Source organism: Pteropus alecto, unplaced genomic scaffold (assembly GCF_000325575.1).
Source record: "Pteropus alecto unplaced genomic scaffold, ASM32557v1 scaffold213, whole genome shotgun sequence".
NCBI classification, from domain to species: Eukaryota; Metazoa; Chordata; class Mammalia; order Chiroptera; family Pteropodidae; genus Pteropus; species Pteropus alecto.
Genome location: NW_006434829.1, coordinates 5615057 through 5639361, shown reverse-complemented (window position 1 = coordinate 5639361; position 24305 = coordinate 5615057). Strand labels below are relative to the sequence as shown.

The 24305-nt window shown below is 45.3% G+C and overlaps 2 protein-coding genes across 5 annotated transcripts in view; one reads left to right on the top strand and one right to left on the bottom strand.

The window, feature by feature from the left end:
* The window catches only part of ANAPC7 (anaphase promoting complex subunit 7), a 40048-nt gene that overhangs the window by 13572 nt on the left and 2171 nt on the right, over window positions 1–24305 (top strand). For 2 of the 4 annotated variants that reach the window (XM_006910021.2, XM_015587924.2), the window contains exons 9-11: window positions 1645–1869; window positions 2546–2696; window positions 4393–5254. In XM_006910021.2, coding sequence (XP_006910083.1) covers window positions 1645–1869; window positions 2546–2696; window positions 4393–4582 — 566 coding nt within the window. In that variant the 3' untranslated portion in view covers window positions 4583–5254. Of the gene's footprint in view, window positions 1–1644; window positions 1870–2545; window positions 2697–4392; window positions 5255–18323; window positions 18390–20949; window positions 21088–24305 lie in introns of those variants that run through there. The other 2 variants (XM_025045522.1, XM_025045523.1) reach the window with 2 other exon arrangements.
* The window catches only part of ATP2A2 (ATPase sarcoplasmic/endoplasmic reticulum Ca2+ transporting 2), a 46987-nt gene continuing 41644 nt past the window's right edge, over window positions 18963–24305 (bottom strand). The window contains exons 20-21 of the mRNA XM_006910020.2: window positions 23855–23972; window positions 18963–23774 (exon numbers count right to left, since the gene is read on the bottom strand). Coding sequence (XP_006910082.1) covers window positions 23505–23774; window positions 23855–23972 — 388 coding nt within the window. The 3' untranslated portion in view covers window positions 18963–23504. The remainder of the gene's footprint in view (window positions 23775–23854; window positions 23973–24305) is intronic.

Genomic DNA, 24305 nt, shown 5'->3' with positions numbered 1-24305 from the left:
TAATTTAAAAATAAACCCAGCAGTCAGGAGTGATTTGCTGTTAACAGGAAGATGAGTTCAAAATTGAAAAATAAAATTTGGAAGTTGGAGTAAAGAACAAATCTGCTTAGATAGCCAGAGAGCTATGCCTATTGTGGATTTGTTCTTTAGGAAACCCCAGCAAACTAAGCTTTTGGTTTCGGATTAAATTTCTTGATCCTGAAACTATAACTTCCTTAGCCTCCCACCTGCTTTTATCACGTTAATTCCTTTTTGCTGTGTGCCTGGTTCACTAGAACCCAGTAGTACAGTTGAATTAACTCCACGACCACAGTGCTTGGACACAGGCTGGTGAGAGTGCTTGGGGCAGAGGGTGTTCCTCAGCTGGACTGTGAGGCTTCACAGGCTGCCTTTGTCAGGCAACCGTTTGGAGATCAGATCAAGGTTATGCCTCTGGTGCTTTTTGCAATCTCCAGCCCAGCTTCCCTTATTGGTAGCAGCCAGCATTAGTGAAGTGCATTCTTTCCATTTCCTTCTGACTTCCCAATAGGGCTTTAGCAGGGAAGTAACTCAATAAGTAGTTGCAAACAGCCAAGTTCTGAATGCAACACGTTGCTCTTAAGCGTTAGGTAATTTCTGGTTAAGTAACCATAGTGTGTGGTAGAATGTGCACAAATGTTATAAATGCTACTAGGTGGAGGAGTATGCAGAGAAAATCTGCCAGGGATTGTGTGGGTTTGGGGTTTAAGCTGTTTTTCTGTTTTGATGAGTGCTTTGTGCCAAAAAGTATTTCCTCTGTTCTTGACTTTTTGGCATGAAGAGTTGAGAGTTGACTCCCCATAGGGCCTCTTGTTGTGGGTGTGAAAAGAGGCAGGAGCTGCCAATATTGGTATATTTGGTCCATCTGATGAAGGACTTTCCATCATCTAGTTTAGGGAAGCCTTCAGCAAATGCCTTTTGAGAAAACTTTGTTTCACATGAAAAAGTCTTCCTTGTTCCTTGGGTTGCTCCCTTGGGTTACTCCTTTGGGTCTTTAGCTTGTAGAAGTAGGTACTCACTTGGGACTATAAGAGCTTAAATCTCGGACTAAAGGTGAATACAGCTTAAGAGACAGCGAAACCTTGGGTTTTGATAGAAACGTCATCTCACTGTTTCAACTAATGATTTGTTCCTCTAACATTCAGCTAGGCCAGTGGTCCCCAACCTTTTTAGCACCAGAGACCGGTGCTCCTGTGAGAATCTAATGCCTGATGATCTGAGGTGGAGCTGAGGCTGTGATGCTAGCGCTGGGGAGCGGCTGCAAATACAGATGAAGCTTTGCCGCTCGTCCACTCACCTCCTGCTGTGTGGCCCAGTTCCTAATAGGCCAAGGACCGGTTGGGGACCCCTGAGCTAGGCTGCCCACAATGTCCGGTTTGCTTATGGGTGTTCATTTCCTTTGCTTAACTGAAGGTGCCTTTGCAGTGCAGGCTTTTTCCATATCCGTCAAGTGTTCTGGGAAGGAGCACTTAGTTATTCCATCGACATACTCTCCAGTCTGATCTCATAGTTTTCCCCCTGGCCTGCCCCTTGTCTGAAACTTTGAAGGTTTGCAATTTGGAAGGCTGTCAGAATGGAAGCATGGCTTGGAATGATATGGTTAAATTTTCTGTCTTATTTTTTCAGGTCTCATCGAATGCTACTTAGCCTCCAACAGTATTCGTGAAGCAATGGTAATGGCTAACAACGTTTACAAAACTCTTGGAGCAAATGCACAGACCCTTACCTTGTTAGCCACCGTTTGTCTTGAAGACCCAGTGACACAGGAGAAAGCTAAAACTTTATTAGACAAAGCCCTGAACCAAAGGCCAGATTACATTAAGGCTGTTGTGAAAAAAGCAGAACTACTTAGTAAGTGTATCTTATTTACTTCCCTGTTCATGGTTAATTTTATAAAACCTGATCTCAATTGGATTCCCCAGTCTAGCTGGTTACAGATGACCAAACAGGTATGTTCCTTTTGCAGTAGGTCTGAGCCCAGATGAGGTGGTTTATGTTTAGCACAACCAAATGTAGCTGACTTAGACCTGCTTAGATTGGCAGTGACTGATTTTTATGGAGTGGCTCAAACCAGCTATTCTTGGTTGGTACCTGTTCAACTCACTCTGATTGGGCTTTAGTTGTCCTGGACTGGTTTGGGCCAAATATAACTGGGTGATCCAGCTTGAACTGTTTTAACCTGTCTGGATTCTCTTATGATTTCCCTTTTAGCCTTGGTTTTTTCATTCCCGATTTGTGATGAACTGGGTTTGGGCTAGTTTGGCAAATAAAATGCATCCTGGCTTTTTATTTGAATTTAGGTTAATAGTACTTTTTAAAAAATGAAAACTCAAACTGTACATTTCCTGATGATACAGGAATTCAGATGAGCTTGTTCTTACTTCCTGCCACTGTTCTCTTGAAGACATCTCTACAAATAGATCATCGGATTGTGATCATTGTTGTAGTTTTGTGTATAAGACTTGAGATGGGAATATATTGTCTAAATGTCGTTTAAGTAGAAAAATGAGGGTCTTTTTCTTTTTAGGCAGAGAGCAGAAATATGAAGATGGAATTGCTTTGCTGAGGAACGCACTAGCTAATCAGAGTGACTGTGTCCTGCACCGGATCCTAGGAGATTTCCTTGTAGCTGTCAATGAGTATCAGGAGGCAATGGACCAGTATAGTATAGCACTCAGGTAGGCACTTAGCCTCCCGGGGGGAAGGTCGCCCAGGGGTAGAGGAGGCAGGGCACTGTTTCACAGGAATTCTGGAACCACGTACACGTTGTGCCCACGGTTGAAAACAGTAATAATAGTAATGGTAGAAGAGTTATTTGTGAATTCATGACTTCTAAAACTTTTTTCTTAAGTATATTAACAACATTAAAGAACTCTTTTCACTCATAACCAGCTCACACCACTATAACATCTGTTTTCATTTGTGTAGATCATCCTCCTGGCCTTGCCTGCACATATGCATATTTTTATAGGGTTATATGTAGTATATATTTTATATTCTGCTTTTTCAAATCAAAGTATTATAAGTACTTTCCCATGTTTCTACCTATTGTAGTCGTTAAGAACTTAAGCTCTGAAGTTTGAATATTACTTTCACCACCTGTTATCTTGGGCGAGTTACTAACAAATTTTCTTGTCTATATTTACCTTTTTAGGTATTATAGTGATTAAATGAGGATTAAATGATTATTCCTTGTAAAGCTCTTAGCACTGTGCCTGGTACATAGTAAATACTAAATAAATAGTGGTTTTCTTGCTGCTTCATACAGAAGTGATTTCTTTAAGGGTTGTCTGTGTGTCTGTAAGGTTACGGTGAAGGCCTGTCTTTAACTGAGTCTGATCACATCCATTTATTTGTTCAGCAGTTGAGCACTACTCATATGCCTGGCATCTAAGTAACCAGAGGGGATGCTGCAATTCCGGGAGCCCTCAGTCTCAGACGTGCAGACTGATGGATACCACGTGCTAAGTGCTTTCATAGCAGTTTCTAGAAGGCAAGGTGGGAGTGCAGAGGGTGGGGAACCCTGGGTGTGGGTGAGAGCTGTATGGAAGGTTTTGGAGAAGAGGAGATGATACAAACCAATCTACAGTTATATAAGTAGGAACAGGATTCCCACATGGGTTTTATCTGCTTTTTGGAAAAAAGCGAGTGAGAAAATACCAGGCTTTCATTAGAGGAGAGATTTGTTAGAGATCGGATACCTGCTGGCCTAGGTGATGGTCACGAAGGCAAGAGGAAAGATTGCTTAGGAGCCCTGTAAATAAATGTTCTGAACTTTGGGGGCTTTTGCATGTGTGATGACTCTGTGCTGTTAAACTCAAATGCCCAAGTAAGGGTTGCTTTGGGTCCTGGGGTCTAACCTAGGAGTTGAGAAGTCTGTTCCATGGTAAGCGTGATGATTTTGGTTAACTACTGAAATGCCTTATGTTTAATTAGATCATAAGAACATGGAATAGTTTCATTCACAGAAAAATAAGGTTTTTTTTTGGTAACTCTATAGCTTAAAAACCCAATACTGTTAAGAAATTACATTTGAATTTTTCTGTTAATGGTTGTTTACCACTTTTTCGTTTTGTTATTTGGTAGCTTCCTTTAGCATAATGCTAGGAGTATGCTTAAGTGTCAAAAGGTTTAAGAAACAATGTGGAGAAAAAGTCAAGAATTCTAAAAATTAGGACAAGAAGCCTTTTTTCACTTCTAGTGGTGGACTCCCTCATTTCTGCCGGTGGCACCGGAGTTGTTCGGAGAGGCCAGGCGCTGGCAGTTTCTCTGTGACCGGGTGGTCATTTCACGGCTGTGCCAGGGAGATGACGCAGCAGCCAGCAAGAAGCAAGGCAGAGATTCAGGCCTCTCCTTTGTTTTGTTGTCCCTTAGTTTGGACCCCAATGACCAGAAGTCTCTAGAGGGGATGCAGAAGATGGAGAAGGAGGAGAGTCCCACGGATGCCACTCAGGAGGAGGATGTGGACGACATGGAAGGGAGTGGGGAAGAAGGGGACCTGGAGGGCAGCGACAGTGAGGCGGCCCAGTGGGCTGACCAGGAGCAGTGGTTCGGCATGCAGTGAGGCAGGCGGCAGCTCCATGGCCACACTGGCCTGCCCTGCTCTGAGCACTTCCGTGGACTGAAAGAACCTGTAGGAGCCCGCTCTCTGGGAGGACAATGATTCAGCATGTGATTGCAGCAAGGGTTTCTGCCCCCTGGCTCCGTATTTCTAGTAGTGACTTCACTTTTTAAAACAGACTGACCTTCCATATATCTCCATCCTCCCCTGCTCCAGCCAGGGAGGACTGAGTGAGCCCTCTGGGAGGCCCGCAGATGTACTGGGGCTTCTGTGACAGTGCTTTTTATATAACTAATTTCTAAATCTGAAAGCTGGAGAAATAGTGTTTTGTCTGTGATGTTGTGGATGGGTATAAAGGAGTGACCTGTCACCCAGAGCCAAGAGTGTCATCTCCCGAGTTGAACAGCAGCACAGGCTGGCCCTTTCAGAGAGGGTTTCCTGTCCCAGAATCATCGTCCTGGGCTGTCCAAACTTCCCTAGCAACCTTGCTTCCTTCTGCAATGTTAGTAATGCCTTAAGCTGACAGTTGTTATTTTGCAGAACAGTTTTCCTATTTGCTAATCTGGTAACTTGCCTATGAGCCTGGGCCAAATCTGAGAAACAGGTGTGACCTAGAGCATGAACAGAGGTACACCTGGGGTAATTAACCAATAAAACTGGTTTTTTGTACAGTAATGGTGTTGGGTTGATCAGACTGGAAGCCCTTTATAAATTCTTTTGTCTCTTACATACAGTGTGTTGATTTAGCCCAGAATTATTTGCCATAAATAGACCCACTTTCTTCCCAGAGTGTTGGGAGCCAGGATTGAGAACCTCAGGTAACACTGAACTGGTTCATCCATTTGCATTTTTTGATTGGTAAATTTCCCTGGGGAAGAGCCTTTGGCGAGATTTTAGACTGCATCTGTCCTCTCTTTGGCTCTGTCTGGAGTGCTGAGGTCGGTGTCTGGTTTCAGCATTCTGTACGGTGATCAGGGGTCTTGCTATCTGGGCTGCAGTGCGGGGGGATGTCACCCACCCTCTCCCCTCTTATTTCTGAGGAGGCAACGCTTTTGACAGTCTGGTTAACTCGGAAGTGAAGTGGGGGTGGGAGATGGCACAGCTAACTTCACATTCTCATTAAAACAAAATTAGAGGTGATGCAAAATGTGATTTTGATGTAAATGGAAAGTTCTGTCCTAACGTGTAAAAACAGAAGCGTACAGTAGTTTAGGAGCTCGGAACTTCTGATAACTACAGTTTTAAATGGACAAAAGTGACTGTTAAAGTATCTTCCAGTATGAGAACCAAAGCCTGAGCAGCATCATTTGATCAAGCAGTTTCTAAAGAGCGCAGCAGGCACTTGGGGTCATGGCAGGTGACGTGGCCTGGAGAAGATGGCTCATTGGCCTTAGCGCTCACCCCGGGATGCAGCCTCATGTCCTTCCTCAGCTCACCTATGTGCCATTGCCCAGCCTGAGGAAGCCCGCCCCACGCTCCCGATCTCTCTGCATGTCAGGCTCATTCCCAGGGACCCTGAGAATCCCATGAGGGCACGGTGTGCCTTCGAGCCCAAGCCTGTGCATCACCTTTCATCAGCACCCTCACGTCTCTCCCCTTTCCTGGACTGGCCGTCTCTGCTGGGAGCCCCTGGATCAGTCTGGCCTGTCCATCCCAGGCCCCTCCATCTCAGTGACAACGGGATGGATCCCCCAGGCCCCTCTCACCTGCAACTCCAGGTGACAACCAGGTTGGATGCGGCAACTGAAGCTACGTTTTTAGAGCACCTGACAGGATCGAAAATACTCTTGGTCCACATCAAAGAATGGGAGGAGTTTGGCTTGGAAGGGGCTGAAGACCTCACCTGGTACTGCCACTACCACTTGTTCTCATAAAAAAAAAACTCAAGGATGGGAGCCCTGGGAAGCAGGGACAGAATCAGGCTGCCCAGCTCTGTGGCTGCCCTGCTGAGCCACCGGCCAGTAGACCAAGCAACCTAACAAAATGATGGCCTCCCAGGTGCCTGCAGTCACCACGGGTACCTTCTGGTGTCTGGAATTTCACCTAGTACAGAAGTGTTTTAATTGATTCCTGTCATCACCCACTGCCCCCAGCCACCAAACAATTGTTCGTAGCACAGGTGTGGAATCAGGCCAACTGGGCTCTAAGTCCCAGCTCTCCCATCAGCTCTGGGGGCAGAGGCGAGGTAGTGGGCCTCTGGCCCGGGCTACCACATCCACTGCTGGCCTGAGACTGGATAAGCCCATGGAGAGTTCACATCACAGCCATTGTGAACGTCATCGCCATCATCAGGGTTAATGCCAGCCTGGGGAGTTGGGGACTGGTGGTATCACTCTGAAGCTTTCTTGTCCTTCTCTCCGAGAGGTCCCTCAGCTGAGCAGGGTGGCAGGGTCCTAAGGAAGACTGGTCTCTGCCCTCTGTCTTGGGCCTTTGTACTTCATTCCAAAACCCTGCCGTGTGCCAGGGACCTGGTGGGTGTCACCAGCCCCCACAGGGCTGATACCCGGGAGCTTTCCTTGCCAGCCTTAATTTAGAGGCCACACCCCTGCCTCTTCCTCAGACAATGAGGCTGGCTGTTGCCCAAATCCACTTTCAGACTCGAATGTGCCCCTCAGTATGCAGATTCCCAGGCCCAGCACCAACCCTTAATCTAGATACAGGCCTCGCCGGGGAGTCTGTCTTATCGTTCCCACTCTGGCTTCCTTTTCCAATGCATGTGTTCTCTGATCCAAACATTGAGAAACCTAGGGGGAGGGTGCTTTGACGGTGCCAGAAGTTGCAGGCCTGACCTGAAGGGGTCCCTGAGGGCCCCACTCTGCACTGCCTTTGGGTGGGAGCAACTCTCAAGCCCAGGCTTGCCCAGCCAGCCCCAAAGCCACAGACGCTGCCTGCTGCACAGGACCCAGCTCTCTACTGACGACTCAGCAAGCACCTCACCCTGGCTCCAGGGACAGCGGTCACGGCCAGGCCCACTTGGAACCCCTAGCCCTGGGAGGGCCTGCTGAGGTAAGTGCCCCAGTAAGATTTTCCACTTCCCTCAGAAGCCTCCCTGCACTGGGGCAGTAGGAGTGGCACCAGCTGCCACCTCCCCTCTTGGGGCACAGAGGGGCAGGCCCCTGTCCCCCAACCTGCTCCTGCTGTACCTGGGCCACCACCAGTTGGTGCCAGGGTATATGGAGTTTCCCTAGATTGCTAGGGAAGATGTCGGCATTGCCAGAACAGAACATGTCATGTGTTTTATAAACCATGCACTACCAGCGAACCAGGAATAAGCCAGAAGCCCACGAGTCAGCCTCCTTAGCAGCCATTAAAAGAAAACAATTTAAAAATAGAGAACCCTTGTACACTGCTGGTGGGAATGTAAAATGACACGGCCACTGGAAAACTGGCAGTTCTTCAAAAATTTAAACAATTACCATATGATCTAGCAATTCCACTTCTGGGTGTATACCCAAAGGAATTGAAGCAGGGTCTCGCACGCCCATGTTCATAGCATCATAATAGCCAAAAGGTTGAAACAACCCAAGTGTCCATTGTTGGCTAACTGGATAAACAAGATGCAGCACATAGTGGAATGTGATTCAGCCTTAAAAAGGAAGGAAATCCTGTCACGTGCTGCAACATGAATGGACCTTGAGGACTTTATGTGAAATAAGTGGTCACAGACAAATACTGTACAGTTCCACTAGATGAGATCCCTAGGGAGTCAGATTCATAGAGACGAAGCAGAGTCTGGAAGGAGGGGAAATCAATGGGGAGTTAGCGTTTAATGGGGACTGAGTTTCCATTTGGAAGGCTGAGAAAGTTCTGGAGATGGTGGTGGTGGTGGCACAAGAATGTGATGTGCTGAATGCCACTGAGCTCACTGCACATAAAAGTGGTTGATGGTAAAATTGTGTTATATATGCTTTGAAAACCTTTAGGAAAATGGCCTGTATCCTACCATTCAGATAATCCCATTAACACATGTATTTGTAGTATGTATGTTATGTAAACTGTTGAAAAACAAAATCCAACCAAGTAAATTTGAAGATCTAATAGCCTTTATTAAGCAATTCATGAGTCGGGCAGCATCCCGTCCAGTAACTAGAAGGGCGTTCGGAGGCTGCTCAGAATGGAAGGCTTTATAGACAGAAGTGTGGGGCAAGGAAGCTATGACGGAAGAAAGGATTTGGGGTGGGGGGGGCCAGGACGTCTTTGGGGGAAGAGAAGGGGAAAAGTTTTTACCTTTCAAATATGGGAAGTGGAGAGGGGCCCATGTGATGGATTACCTTACTGGTATTTAACCAGAAAATTCTGGACTGGTCAAGATTATGTCTCTGGAAGAGGTTGAAACTGCAGTTAGATCAGGCATTAAATCTAGGTTTGGTGTCATGGGCTTTTCGCATGAATGATGCCATTTTGGACCTGTGGTGTTTTTCCTTAAAACAAACACATGGTTAACAAATTTCAGAGAAAGGTATAAAATAAAAAATGTCTACTTCCCAATCTCTACTGAATCTGTGTCTCTTCAAAATAAGTTTCTGACGCTACCTTTAGAAAAATGGTTTTGAGCTTTTAACTAATGGTACATATATGTAAATTATACTGAAATGCTGTGCACACAGTGAAGTGAAATTCTGGCCAGCGCTGTCCACGTGCTCTTGTGCCAGTGTCACAGAATCCCATTCTGCGGGCGGCACAGTTTCTGTAGCCCTTCTGCCATTGGGGGGCGCTCGTTTCCAGTTTCCTGTCTAATCACTGCAGTCTGCACTGTCACGAACATATTTCCTTGCAGAGGTCAGGTTCCTCGTAGCGAAGTTTCTGGGTCTCAGAGCGTGTTCGTTGAAGGCTTTGGTGGACTCCGCGAGGCTGCTCTCCAGCAGCAGGCGGGAGTGCTTGTTTCTCAGTCTCGCCCACGTCGGCGTCATCAGTGTTCTCGTTTCTCTCCAGTCTTATATGTGAGAAATATGCCACCATTTGGGCTTGCTTGGGCTGCTATTTCTTGGCACTCCTCTGGGCCCGGCCACCAGGTGAACCCTTTGCCCTCGTTATCACATTTTAGCCTCATGCCCTTGAACCATGGGTGGAATTAGCCCCACTTTATAGATAAGCAAACTGAGTCTTGAGCACGTTGGCTGTTTTTGTCTGCCCAGAGTTTCTCCCTCTGGAGCCTCAGTATGCTCCTAACTGTGATCTCTGCACAACTCTCAGGTCTGTTAAAGGGAAAATGGCCCTAAGCACACCCGCGGGCATCTGCGGTCCTCAGGCGGGCGAGATTTAAAGGCTGCCAGACTGTCTAGCAAGGGCAGCCCTGTAACAAAGCAGCTCCGCCAGCCACTTAAATCTTCCAGTGTCTGTCTCTATATAAACAAACCTCTAGTGACTTTTGTGCTCACAGCTTTTTCCTTCTTTGGGTAAATTACCAGGAGGGGGATTTCAGAGTGATCTTTTGGGGAACTTCAGCCGTCTGATCTTCTCTCTGCAGTGAGGGGGCAAGCCCACTCTGGCCCTGCGACCTCCCTCAGCTGCCCTGTCCACCCAGGGAGTCAGTCCTCCGTTGGCTTCAGGTTAGGAGCAAACCAGGTGCAGCCCCTAGTCTTTCCCAGTCCCTCCCAGTCCCTCCCAGTCCCTCCCACTCCCTGAAACTCCTTCACTTCCCCTCACAGGAGTTGGTAGCTTGTGGTGGACTCAGGTGAGGTCCACCAAGGCCTCTGCCTTCGCTCCCTTGGGCCTTTGGGATTTGGGGCCCCTTCCCCCATAGGACAGCCCTTGCTGGCTCTGGTTGGGGCATATTTCCCGGGCTGAGGTCACATCTCATCTGCTTTAGTGCTGGGGGTGACTGTGTGCTTGCTGGGTTTTATTGTGTTATGTGTGGGGGTTGTCGCTGGCTACTCGTGTCCTTTCTGAGTCCCCCCATCTTTCCTTCAGGGTCCCTTTAAAGGAACCCTACTTTCCCCACTAGCAGGGCCAAGCCTCTCAGAGGGAGGGCCTCTCTCCACCACCAGGTGAAGCCTCAGGTTGCTGTCGCTTGGCTGTGTGGCCACGGAGGGGAGCAGCCTCCCAAAGCGAAACCTCGGTCCTTTTGGACCTGTGGCCCTGAGCCTTGCTCTCCGGCCCAGGGGCTGGGTCCCCTTTGGCACTAGATCAACAGATTCACCCTGAAACCCCGTCAGTGCCAGGTCTAGTCCTGCATGGGCCCAGGAACATTATTTTTTACTTTTTGGATCATCTTTAATCCATGACTTCATCCCACTGGGCCCTCTGGCCCATCTCCCTTGTCAGTCCCTTGGGGCAGTGGGGATTTTGTTCAGGAATTGAGTGGGAACTCAGCAAACAGGGATCTGTCCCGAGAGAGGCCTCCGTCCTCCAGCCTCGGCGGTGCCCCATCCTTGATGGGCCAAACGGGCCGACCTCCAAAATCCTCACAGGCCCCGGCTGTTGCTCACTCCCACGCCACTCTGGGCTGAGCCTGGCAGTGGGATGGGACAGGACAGACCTGGCCCTGTGGTTACTTCACCTCTGGAGCCTTCTCTGGAACTTCTCTATACTCAAGCCAGCCATGTGTTCCAGGAGGGGAGGCTGGGGGAGCCACCTGGGAGGTGAAGACACCCTTAAGGAGACCCAGGAGACACCCTTAAGGAGACCCAGGAGAGCAGCTGCCCAGGACCAGCGCCTGCTCAGGCTGGGGAAACATTTCTTTTTAAATAAAAATTAAATTTGTGAAATATAGCATACATATAGAAGTATATGACAACATACATAATGTTTAAAAAGTCACATTTTGCTCACTTCGGCAGGACATATGCTAAAAGTCACAGATAAAACACACATGTGCATTCCACTCAGGACAGGAAATAGGTTTCCACAATCCCAGAAGCCCGGCGTGTGTCCAGACCTATCCCAGCCCATTCACTCACTCTCGCCTCCCACCCCTGCCCCTACCCTGCCGGAGGTGACCACTGATCTGAATTTTGTTCTTCCTTTATTTTCTGGTCCTGGAAGTTCCGTGGACCTTGGGCAAATGCTGAGCTCTTTTTTTCTCACTTATAATACTATTATTTCGTAATTTTAGTTTTACCATGTGTTTATCCTAAACAATATTTATTTGCTTGTTCTTGAACTTAACGTAAATGGAGTCACGTCGTCTGTATTTTTCATGTCTTTTGCTTAACATGATTTTAAAAATTGATCCCTATTGCTGCTACAACTCATTCCCCTTTGACAGACATTATTTTTATTTTTTAGAGCAGTTTTAGATTTACAGAAAGATCCAGTGGATAGTACAGAGCGTTCCCACATACCCTGCACACAGTATGGTGTATTACAATGAATGAACCAAGACTGACATATTATTAACAAAAGTCCATAGTTTATTCAAATTTTCTTACTTTTTACCTAATGTTCTTTTTCTGTCCTAGGACCCCATCCAAGATAGCACATTACTATTAGTTATCATCTCTCCTTAGGCTCCTCTTGCTATGAAAGTTTCTTAGACTGTCTTTGTTTTTGATGACCTTGACGATTTTGAGGACTGGTCGGGTATTTTGTAGGATACCGCATTCATTTTTATTGCTATATATATATATACACACACACACACACATATATATGTGTGTGTGTGTATATATATACACACACACACATACATATATATATATTCCTGCAGTGGAATATTATATATATCACATGTTATATGAGATATATAAATCTATTTTTATCATATATATATCACTCCCATCTTATTGATTTGCCATTGATAAACACTTCTGCTAGTTGTTTCTGCTATTTTTGTTTTAAACGCTGCCACTGTGTATATTTCTGTATGTATTTCCTAGTGTGCATAAGAAGGGTTATATCCGTAGGTGGAATTGATGGGTGTAGGCTATGTGCAGGCTCAGTTTTCCCAGATATTGTCAAACTGTTTTCCAAAGAATTTGTGCAGATTTATATGTACACCTGAGGTTCTTCGTCCCACTCCTTCACCGCATCTATTATCAAACCTTAATTTTCTCCAACACAGCAGGTGTGAGATGACAGTGCTTTTAAATTACATTTTTTTGTTTTATAGCAAAATCAAGCATTTCATGTGTTTAGAAACTACTTCAGCTTTCTTTTCTGTGAAATTCCTTTTACCCACTTTTTGTTGGGGTACTTATTAATTCACAGAAGTTGTTATAAGATATAATTCAGAATATGAGCTGCAAATATGTTCTTCCAGTTTGTGGCTTACCCTTTCATTCTCTTAATGGTGTCTTTTGATCAACAGAGGGTCTTAATTTTAATGTAGTTGGATTTATCAGTCTTTCCTTTATGGTTACATTTTCTAATTCTTACAAAATCCTTCCTTATCTCTAGTTAAAAATATAATCTCCCAATATGTATGATGTGAGATAGGGATCTAATTTTATTGATTTTTAAAATTTATATTTAAACATGCATAACTACCAGTTATTGAAAAATTACTTGCTCTTCCCACTGAGCTGTAATGCCAGCTGGGTCACAGATCATGGATTCCTAGAGCGTACCTGTTTCCGAGCTCTGTCTCGTACCACCAGTCAGCTTTTCTATCCCAGCCCCCACACTACACTGTCTTCATTGCTATAGCTTTATAAAAATTGGTATTTGGAAGAGCAAGACACCCTGACCTCATTTTTAACAGTGTTTTGATTCTTCTCAGCTCTTTGTACTTCCACAAAATTGTTAGTTTCAGATGGTCTATAATTTAATATAGACCATCTGAAAAAAATTAAAAATATTTTTACGTTAGATTCACAATTTTCAAAAGGGCAGATGGTGAATTCTCCCATCCTGACTAGTTTCTTGGGCATTTTTCCAGAGGTAACCTGAAATTATGTAAGTTCGTGTGTGTCCATCACCCTCTTTTTGTCGTTGCATAGTCAGTCCGTCAGCGAACTTCATTTAAAGCGTGCACTTTGTTTTCAATGAAATCTGTTTCTTAACAGGTCAGGATGTATAAGTATCAAAGAGAGATCAATGTTACCACTTGGTACATTTTTAGTCCTGAATCAAGGCATTCTGCGTAGTTTCCAAACATATAAAATACGTTTTATAACTTATACAGTAATTTTGATGGAAAAGCAGCCAACCCAGCTTCCTAGCTGACTGCGAGACATGTGAGTCTCTTCCTGCTGCGGGGATCACGTGAGGAGCACAGACCAGTTTTCCAGACAGGAACATCTGGGTCACTCTTTCAGAAATAGAGCGACAGGAATAACATGTTTAGTATATTCTTACAATGTTGTTGTTGGTTATATTTGGGGTTGGCTCTGTCATCTTCTACTATCGTTTCTATTTGTTATTTTCAGCTTTCTTTTGTTTTTTCCTTCTGTCGATTTGTTAGTCCTGCCCCTGGTTCTGTCTTGTAGCGGTCACCCCAGGAACAGCAGCACACCTTCCCGTGTAGCTCCGTCCGAAGCTGGCCAGTATCTTCCCCATGCTGCTGCCCGACGGAGACCCTCAGGTGGCTTAGACGAGTTACGTCTGTCCCCTTCTAGAATTTCCCTTGGTGTGAGTCTGTTGATGAAGAACTCTTGTTTTTGTTTGTCTGAAATCTTTATTTTCCCTTGATTCTTGAAATACTGTATATTTATTTTCTCCAGGTTTGGAATTCTAGATTGCCAGTAATTTCTTTCAGCATATAAAGCTGTCATTCCACTGTTTTCTGGTCTCCACTGACTGTCGCGAAGTCAGCAGTGGCCTGTCACTCTTTTAAAAGTAATGCCTTTTTTTTCACCCCCCTCTGTTGCTTTAAAATTTTTCTCTTTGCCTTTGGTTTTCTGCAGTTCACTATACTATGTCTAGGGCTGGATTTTTAATTTTTCCTGTTTGTGATTTATTGGGATTCTTGCATCTATGGATTACTGTTTTATCTGTTCTAGAAAATTCTCAGCCATTATCTCTTCAAACAATACTTTTCTCATACTTGCCTTCTAAAACTTTAAAATGTATGTTTGATTTTGTCACCTTTCTCAGTTTATTTTCCAAATATTTTAACCTTTCTTCCATATTTTCCAGTTCTTTTTCTCCCCCCAAGACCTCCATGGATAAGGCGGAGTACTGTAAGCATGGATGATCTGTATCTGATACTTCCAATATGTGAAGTCTGGGTGGATCTGTCATGTGTATTTCTGCTGGCACTCACTCTTGGTACCGTGTTTTCTTGTGTATTTGGTATCTTTTACTGTATGCGCTTTGAAAAATAATTGTGTGGATCTCCCCAGACATAAGACAAAGGCGCCTTCCTCTAGGGAGGGTTTACATTTATCTCTGCCTGGTGCTCAGGGCGCTGCCAGACACTTTCAGTTCAAGCCTGGAGGTTTCACAGCCCATGATTAAGATGGAGCTTGGCCTGCAGACTCTCAGCTGCCAGTGTTTCCACGCACTCTGGGGTGGCAGCGGGCGGTGGGGTGCGGCATGCTTTCCTGGTTCTGCTCAGCACCAAGGCAACGCTGCCTACGGCCTTCGAGTTTTGAGAAGGAGGGCCAGTTCACTTCTGCTTTGCCCTTACTCTGCAGTGTTAGTCCTTTGGGGTCACAGCTTAATGTCCTGTGAGACTTCCCACTTTTTGTGGGCCCTGGATTTTGATTTTGCCTTTTTCACTCCGAGTTCTCAAAACCTTGCTTGTTTCACAGCTTAGTCTGTGTGGCTAGGTAGATGCCACCGGGAGAAAAGTGACCTTGGATGTTCTGATGACCTCTCTTGCTTTCTCTTAGATTCTGGCCTGGAGATTCTGTACTATCATGTAGTTCTTTGACGCTTCTATGAGGGTTTAAAAAATATTTATCACAGCATTTAAAAATAAACCTTTTATTTTAGAATATCTTGAGACTTACAGAAAAATTGAGCAGAGAGTACAGAAGGTTCGCATATGCCCCAGACTGTTTATAATAGCTTCCCCTATTGTAAACATTTTACAACAATATGGTACGTTTGTCACACTTCTCTATTATTATGGACCAATATGTATACGCTATTATTAGAAAGGGTCCATAGTTTATTCAGATTTCCTTCGTTTTTTTTCCTCTTTCTGTTCCAGGATCCTACCCAGCACACCATATTACATTTAGTTCACATGTCCTTAGGCTCCTCCTGGCTATGACAGTTTCTCAGATTTTCCTTGTTTCTGATGACTTTGAGAGCCTTAAGGAGTACCAGTCAGGTATTGCAGAATGTCTTCAGGTTTGTCAGATGCTTTCCCCTTTGATTAGACTGAGGTTCTATGTTTTGGGGAGTAAGACCACAGGTAAAATGCCATTCTTATCACTTCACGTTAAGGGGACGTGCTCTCAAGATGACATCACTGGGCTGAGGTAGTGTCTGCCAGCTTTCTCCACTGTGGGTTACTTTTCCCGTCTGCACTGTACGGCAGGTCACTGTGCACAGCTTAAGGAACGGAGAATTACGCTTCACCCCTTGAGGGCGAAGTATCTACACAGAATTCTGTATGGGAGATTTCTGGTTCCCCCTACCTCCTCCTCCCCACCCCCCCGCTTTATTTATATCGACATGGACTCATGGATACTTATTTTATACTTTGGATTATAATCCAGTACTACTTTGCTTCTCAGATTGCTCCAGCTTTGGCCATTCAGGGCCTTTTCCATCGGCTCCTGTGCCATCGAGCGTCGTTTCGCTTCCGAGCCCTTCCTTACTCTCTGGTGCCGCCGTGTTGTTCGGGCACATGCTATCCATTTTCTGCCCCAGCCCTAGAATCAGCCATTTCTCCAAGAACACTTGATCCCCTTTGTCAGAGAGTATTATTAGAAACCTGAAAATGGGAGCTAAGTGTGCTCATCGCTACTGGAGTAGCTTTGCTTCTCGACCCTCTCAGTTGACAGTGCTAGGAAATACACGTGTATATGCACAAAATCAGAAAGAACTTATGGACTTAGTATTGATAGGGACTTGTCTATATCAATATGAAGCTGAGCATGAGTTCCTTCTGATTTCTCCAAATGGAATTCATTCTAGCCGCCTCCGCTTCCTTATCTGTAACCTCCCACTCCCAAAGTGGGAAGCCTGGCTCCCACCATCTGCCATCTATATCATAGCATTTTCAGTTATTCTCAGCAGCCAATCATTTCTGGAAACTGTTAACTTCTCCCCGTTCATTTTTAAAACCGAATGAGACTATTATACTAACTGCTCTGCCCTTGAACATTTTACTGGGCAGACAACACATACTGGCGTCATCCTTGCTGATTCACACAGATTTACCTTGTGTCTTTTGAGGACGGCATAATATTCCATAGTATTAATGTTTAGTTTATTCAACCTCTTGCCTATTGATGGGTATTCAGGTCATTTCCAACCTTTTGATACAACAGTGCATCAGGATTATTTTTGTTTTTGTGAACGTGTGAACATTTCACCAAAATGAAGTGCTTAATCAAAGGATATAGATGTTTAAAAATCTCAGATATTGTCAAATCGCCCTCTGGAGATTGGGCCAGTTTAGTCGCACCATCGGCATGAGAATATTTCCTAATGCCAGCTACAAAGGAGAGAGATCAGTCTCAAACTCTGATCTCTGTCAATCACACATGAAGGGAATTCACTGTCATATGCATATCAAATCTATTTTCCTAACTCTAGAGAGGTGTATTGTTTTGGAATTTTTACATTTTTATGTAGTCAATTTATCACTCTTCTTCCAGGATTGTGCGTCGTGCTTTCTCCATCTTCCATGTTCTCATCGTACTTTTATGGTTTACTTTAAAAAACAAATCTCAGACAAACAGGCATCATGATCACCTCCATACCCAAGCATTACTGATGGAACAGCTCTGCCCACTCTGCCCGCCTGCCCTCCTGGAACTAATCACCATCCCATCACCTCCCCTGTGGCCAGTGTCTCTGAACTCATTATTGAACGGTTTGACACTGGTCCACCTGGAAATGAGGCGTTTACACCCAAATGTAAAGCCACCTCAGGCTTAGTTCACCTGACGCGTGTGCGTGCATTTCTCATGTAGCTGTGCACTGATTTATGCTCTAGGGCATACACCTTGGCACAGGTGGACAGCGGCCCACAGGCCAGGTAAGGGAGTAAGTATTGCACGATGCCGTTTTGCGTCTTTTGAAGTTATGCTTAGTTTCACTATGCAGGGAGATCAAGCTGTCGATACCTGCAGTTCGTTTATTTTCATTGCTGTGGAGTTCGATTTCAATATGCCTCAAAGGTACTTACCCATTTTTCCTGCTGTGGGTCACTTCGGTTGTTTCCAATACTTCTGTACACATCTTATGCTATGAGGAATTCTTTAAGGTAGGTCTGCTGGGTTGGAATAAGAGCATCTGTGTATTCACTAGATAGCAGGCCGTTCTGTGTAAGGAGGGCCCACTCCCCCATCCCTGGCATTAGAACTCTTTTGTCAGTTCGTGGACGTGAAATGGTCTCTCAGATTTTAATTTGCCAGGGAAGTTGAACATGTTTTCATATTTATAAGCCGTTCAAGTTTCCTTTCGTTTATATCATTTAGCCATTTTCCTTTAGAGGATGTACTTTCATTTTTCAAATCTTCTGATCCATTTGCAATTGGGCCAGATGACCACTGACATAACTCTACTTTTATCTACCAAACTACTACCCGTTTGATTAAAATGCCTGTTGGTATTTTCATGTTTCATTAACATATGAATCACATATTCTTCACATTAAGATGTCAGTTCTCCCCAAATTAAACTTTCCTAAGACGTTCCCAGGGATCCAGTAGGGCCCTTGTTGCTTTTGTTCCCTTAGGTGTTTTCTGTTTGTCTGATGGCCACGGCTCCAGAACCAGTGCTAAGTGGTGGGCAACAGTGGATGGTGAGTGTAATTCTGGTGTTTCAATACTTCTGACTTATTTTTCATTGTTATAAAATGAGAGTTACAAATAGTCAAGAATGGATGTTAAATTTTATCAAGTGTTATCTGTATCTGGAGAGTCGATAGGCCTTATGTTTATCAGGTTTATAGAATCAATTGATAGAATCATCTATCGTCACATTCCTGATTTTTTAAAAGTGATTAATCACTTCAGAGAATTTAGAAAGGCCCAACCCCTGGCAGATAAGCACTAAGTAACCATCACCAACAGGAATGTAGACTTTTATATTTTGTAACTGAATATTAGAAGCATCTCTCCATTGCTACATCTCCAAGCTGCTGTTTAATCATGTTAATTAGCTCCGAAAACCCCACTGATGACACTCAGCTCTCCCCATACCTTGTCACATGAACAGACCTCCTACCACTCTGTTCTCCCACCCAGAAATCCAGTCTACGAAGTTCTTGTTCCTCTTAGGCACATAAGGGTAAAACTGCTCCAGGTGCGGGGCCGGGGCCCTCGACGCACATCGCCTGCCCCTCCCACAGAGCAGTCACCACCACACCGTGAACTTATCGTAGAATAGATTTATTTTCCTGAAACCATGTCTGTGCAACGCTTGTTGCCATCAGCACAGAAATAAACAACTGCTCTATTTACAGTCTAAAGTCAAACATGCGTTGTGATAAACTGACATTTAGCATTTTATTAAGATAAATGCATCACAATATTTGTATTGCACCAACATCTGTCTACTGCTTCTGGTTTCATTAAATAAGTTACATTTAATACAGTGCAAAATAGCTGTTTGCACACTCAAAAAATAACTGGTCATGAACTGGAGGCCTACATTTTAACCATTCAACACCTGTAGTGTTTTCAATATTTATAAATAAGCAGAACTGTACAGGGCCAATTAAAAAGTAGCATGTTTCAATGACACCATAGAGAAATCTGGCTACTTACAACTGAAGGCATGCATTACAACTGAATATTGAATTTGTACATTTATATAAGCTATGACATTTTGCACAGAGAAATATGGAGACTTGGCTGATGGCTTCTAAGTTCTTGGATGAGATTTCAGAAACTCATTCTTCTTGCAGCAAAGAAACCAAAATTCTCTGGAGAGGCTTTCTGATTCATTAAGCTAAATTGTACACTTGTAATTATTTTGATTTAAAAGCTAAAAACCCCATTGGTAATACACGTTTCCTCCACATAACACACAATGAGTTGGGGACTTTTTTCTACTTATCTTTCCCCCCAACATCAATCATGCAGAGGGCTGGTAGATGTGTTGCTAAAAACGCACATGCACGCAACCGAACACCCTTACATTTCTGCAAAATGGTTTAGGAAGCGGTTACTCCAGTATTGCTGAAAAGGAAAGAAAGAGGAAAGAAATCAGCTTTACGAAATATGGGGAGGAAATGTTAGAGTAACTAAAGTTAACAGTGACAGATAAAAGGGGCTATTCAGTTTGATCTTTTAAGATTTCAAGACCAGCATTTCTGATGAACTGTCCCTGAGGCACTGCCCACACAGGGTAGCATCTAGAAGCACTAGCTTGGCTGCACAGACCTCTCACGTCATCTGGCTACAGAGCAAAGTCCCCCCACCCCCCAAGCTCACAGGAGAATCCCATCAGGCAGACACTTAATTGCTTTGGGTGTAACAGGAGAGAGACAGGAGGGAAGGACAGTTCTTCGGTTAGCAGTGCAGAGGGAAGGGAGCGGAAGCAGAAGTGAGCGGTGTGGCAGCGCCAAGCCTCTGGCGCCCTGCCCCCGCCCCTCCCCAGGGGCAGCCTCCGGGCTGCAGGCCTCGCTCTGCCCAGTCCCGGCGGGGAACTGCTGTACGCACTGCTTATCACTGCTCCCCTTCAAGAAAGAAGGCTGTAGGTGGCCCTCATTGTTCACTGCAGGGTGGTGGCTTTGACAGAATTTGGTGGTTAAATTAAAAAGGCAATGGTGGACTTGGCTTTGAGGATGCAGCAGGCTGTGGCTCTGGGCCGTGGGCGGGTGCTTGGCAGACACTGAGCAGCTCATGGCCTCATACTGCTGAGGGCTGCCTACCACACAGACCTTCGGGGGTCCAAGGCCCCAGCTGGAGGGTGAGGTGGTAGCAGCTGCTTGTGAAGGAGGCTGGCAAATGCCCTGCTTGGCTGTGGCCTCACGCAGCTCTAACAGTGCCTTATTACTAGCAAGGTACAGGTGCAGAACGAGCTGCCGGAGGTGTCCCTGGGAGGGGACGTGTGAGATTGCCATCTTCTGGGCAAAGCTGCATCAAAGAGGCTGGGTGAGCACGGGGTGGCAAGAAGACGACTTATGGGATGGGCCACAGACCCAGGGGGAAAGTGTTTCAGGCAGGAGCTGAGGAAGGCACTGCCCCATCAAGTTGCTGATGGTGGCAGAACAGACCCACAGTGCCTTCCTGCAGGTGCCGGGCGGGGGTGGGGCTGGGCAGCTGCGACTCCCTGCAGGAGGGAGGCCTGAGCCCAGGGATGCGCCCACAGCGAAACCACCGCTGAGGGGGCACTGATGCCGACATGTTTTTCAGAGGTGAAGCCTGAAGCAGAGCAGACAAGGGGACCTGCTTGAGGCAGCAGAGTGTCCTCCCCACTCCCAGCCGTCTGGGCTGAGGGAAGTGGTGCCCAAACTGCCTCCGTGGGCTGGACGGGACTGAAGCTAAGAAACCACAAGGCAACGGCCAGCCCAGGGCCATCTGAGGCTGTGCACATCTCCTAGAGCGGCCCACACCATTCAACTTATTATGTAAAGGCCGCTAAATCCAGGAACTGCGTCGGAAAGAGCTGACTATTCGGTTAGTTTGGTTTCCATTGACTAGCTCACCACCCGACAAGCTCAGACACCGTTTTGGTGTACGGCCAAGATGCACTCCTTGCATTTCGTCCACTTGGCCCATTTCTTTTTATACTTTATGATGCTAAACATTCAAACCAACCTCCCCTTCCTCTGCGACAGGCCGCGGTGAGCCAGGCAGGACCCTCCATTTAGTCAGTCTTCATGTTCCACTTCTATCTCCTCATACTCAGACCTCAGACCACAGCAGCACCTTGACCTGCTTGACACTTGTTAACTTTCCCCCAGACTCTCAGCATTCACACTGCGTCTTCTGGCTGGCCCAGTAACCAGGGCCCAGGGACCTTCACAGCAACACTCAGGCCCTCACAAGGAGGGAGGTGTGAGCCCACTGAATACAAGCTGCTGCCCAGGCCGCCTTTGCGACAGAGCTGCTAGTTTCCCGGCTGGGCAGAGCCATGCCCTAGTAACTGCTTTAACATACCCTGGAGAGAGAAGACCAAGTCTCAGCTACAAAGGATGTGACTCAGATGGTGAAAAGAGTGGCTTATTTAAGAGGACCTACAGATGCATAAGTTCATTAGTTCAGTTACTTGCTTTCACTAGCTTTTTAATGAACCAAGGTTCTGGGACAAATCCTTGCAACTAGCAAAGATCAAAAGAAACACGATTTTATGACTCATCTTAGTGCTAGCAAAGGACAGCTCCCTCAGCCTGTCAATCTGACCAACTCAACAAATGTCTCTTCCCTCAGGCCCTCCCCGACATCTGGCGATGCCAGGGTCCTAGGCAGCTAGCCTGACCATGTGTGTGCAGCCGGCACACACTGTATGCCCACTGCTCTCGGGGACAGCCACGGAGCACAGCAGTGTCTGACGCGAGGACCTTATTCACTAGTCATACAGCTAGCTCACTTGGCGGCATTCGCCTTTAGGCTAAAGCATCTGAATCCAGAGAATACTCACGTTAGTTGATGGATGTTGGAAGGCAATGGAGGAAAACACCGCAGTTAGGACTGTTAATGCCTTATACACTGTTGGTAAGACTGATCTGGAACATGCGCAAACATTTATCACACTAAAGGTGGTGGTGGTTAGTGCCACATTCAAATAAAAATAGTTCTATACAATATGTTCATTTGGTCATGTGCTATTTACAGATTTTACAAAACACATACACACACATACATACACACACACACACACACACACACACTTGCCCTTATGTTCTTTACACCAGGCTAAAACAGGCCAGCAGAAACTTGCATAAAATGTGTCACAGATGACCATTAGTGCCTATGCATTAACAAATAAAATTCCTACAACTATCTATGCAGCAGAACAGGATCCTTCTTCCCCTCAAGCACAGTCAAACCAAACATCTGAGCTAAAAACTTAAGAGAGAGCTGAATACATCTATCATAGGTCAAGCTAAGCCACTTGAGTTAAAAACAAGACAGTTATTTTCTGTCCATTTAAAAATTTTATTTTTTAGAACTAGATTGTGAAGTGCCACTGAAATAGGCAGTGTTGGCAAAACAATGTCTGTTACAGTAAAATACACTACACATTTAAATAAATAACCTTAAAAACTGCGTGAGGGGACATGAACCCAGTCAATTGAATCTGGAACAATGTTTTCTGCACAAGCGAGAACAGGCATACCTCTTAAGACTGATGTAAACAGAACCATCGAAATCCTACAGGAGAAGCAGCTGAGCGGGGCCGGGAGTGGGGGGTGGGGGTGGGGTGGAGGTGAACGGAGTGGGTGAGGGAGTGGCAAACCAAAAAATACTGACTGAGGTAGCAGTACTCTGCCCAGTGCAGAAAAATTGGCTTATGAATAAAAATTAGACTGTGATCTCAGATTAAATCCAGATGATCATGCAAAAGACAAAATCCATGCTATTTTGTTTGAGAAAAAAACCACACACATTCATTTCCTAAAATCTGCTGCCAATTAATTTGCTGACAATGTCTGCTGGCTCAACTTTTTTTTTTATACAAGGATGAGTATTAAACAGAACACTGTACATGCTTTTTCATCTACAAAAAAATATTTGCATAAAATAGTGTTAGTTCTCTGTACATGTCAATGGACACTTTAATTATGTGTATAAAAAAGGAAAATCTTGCCCCACTGGAGTCAGAAAAAGCAAAACAAAACCTAGAGTATGAAATCTCCATCACCAGCGAATATGCTCATGTGAAATTCAGCAGAAATAGACAGTTGCTTTAAACAATAAAAAATTAATTGATTAAGTTAAACATCTTCTTTATGTAAAACTGTCAGTCAAGACCAGAACATATCACTAAAGTTAGTGTCTGTGCTATATACCCAGATCACCAGGGGCATTATGAGCAGCACGAACGGCCAGGAAACCCCATCGGTGCATGCCGAGAACGAGCAGGCTTTGGTGGCGGGCTGCACACACTCTTTACCAGGTTCCAGGTAGTTGCGGGCCACAAACTTGAGCGTCTCGTCCATTAGAATCACAGGCAAGGAGATTTTCAGCACCATCAGCCACTGGGTCAAATTCAGCGGAGTTATCTGGAAGATAAGCTGAAACACAGACAAGCCTCGTCAAGCTCCCAGACTCAGACAGGCAGCCGGGCCCCTGCCCAGGTCCCACCACCACTTACTGGCAAGGGTTCGACGTAGAGGATGAGGAAGTGGAGCGACATGGACAGGCAGATGGAGCCCACGAGCCAGATATTCTCCCAAGGGGGCATCCTCAGCAGGGACTGGTTTTCAGACAAGCTGCAGAACAAGAAGAAATACAGGAAATAGGCCCACCAAAAAGGCAAAGGCAGGTATCACAAATGACAGTTTTGAACTGCGTTTCAGTAAGGCGGCAGCTAACTTGGCACTGCCCACTGACCTTTTCTACTGACTAAACTTTATACTGCGGCAAAGTTAAGGAAGAACGTTCAGATGTAGGACAAACTTCCAATTTTAAATCTAGGCTTCGGCACAGCAAATTCCATTTCATTGGGTTCAAAACTGCTCAATTGCCCTTGACATTTAGGCTATTTCAAAATTTCCATTTTTGTCACTGGCTTAATTGGATGATACCACTTGTGTCAATGCTAA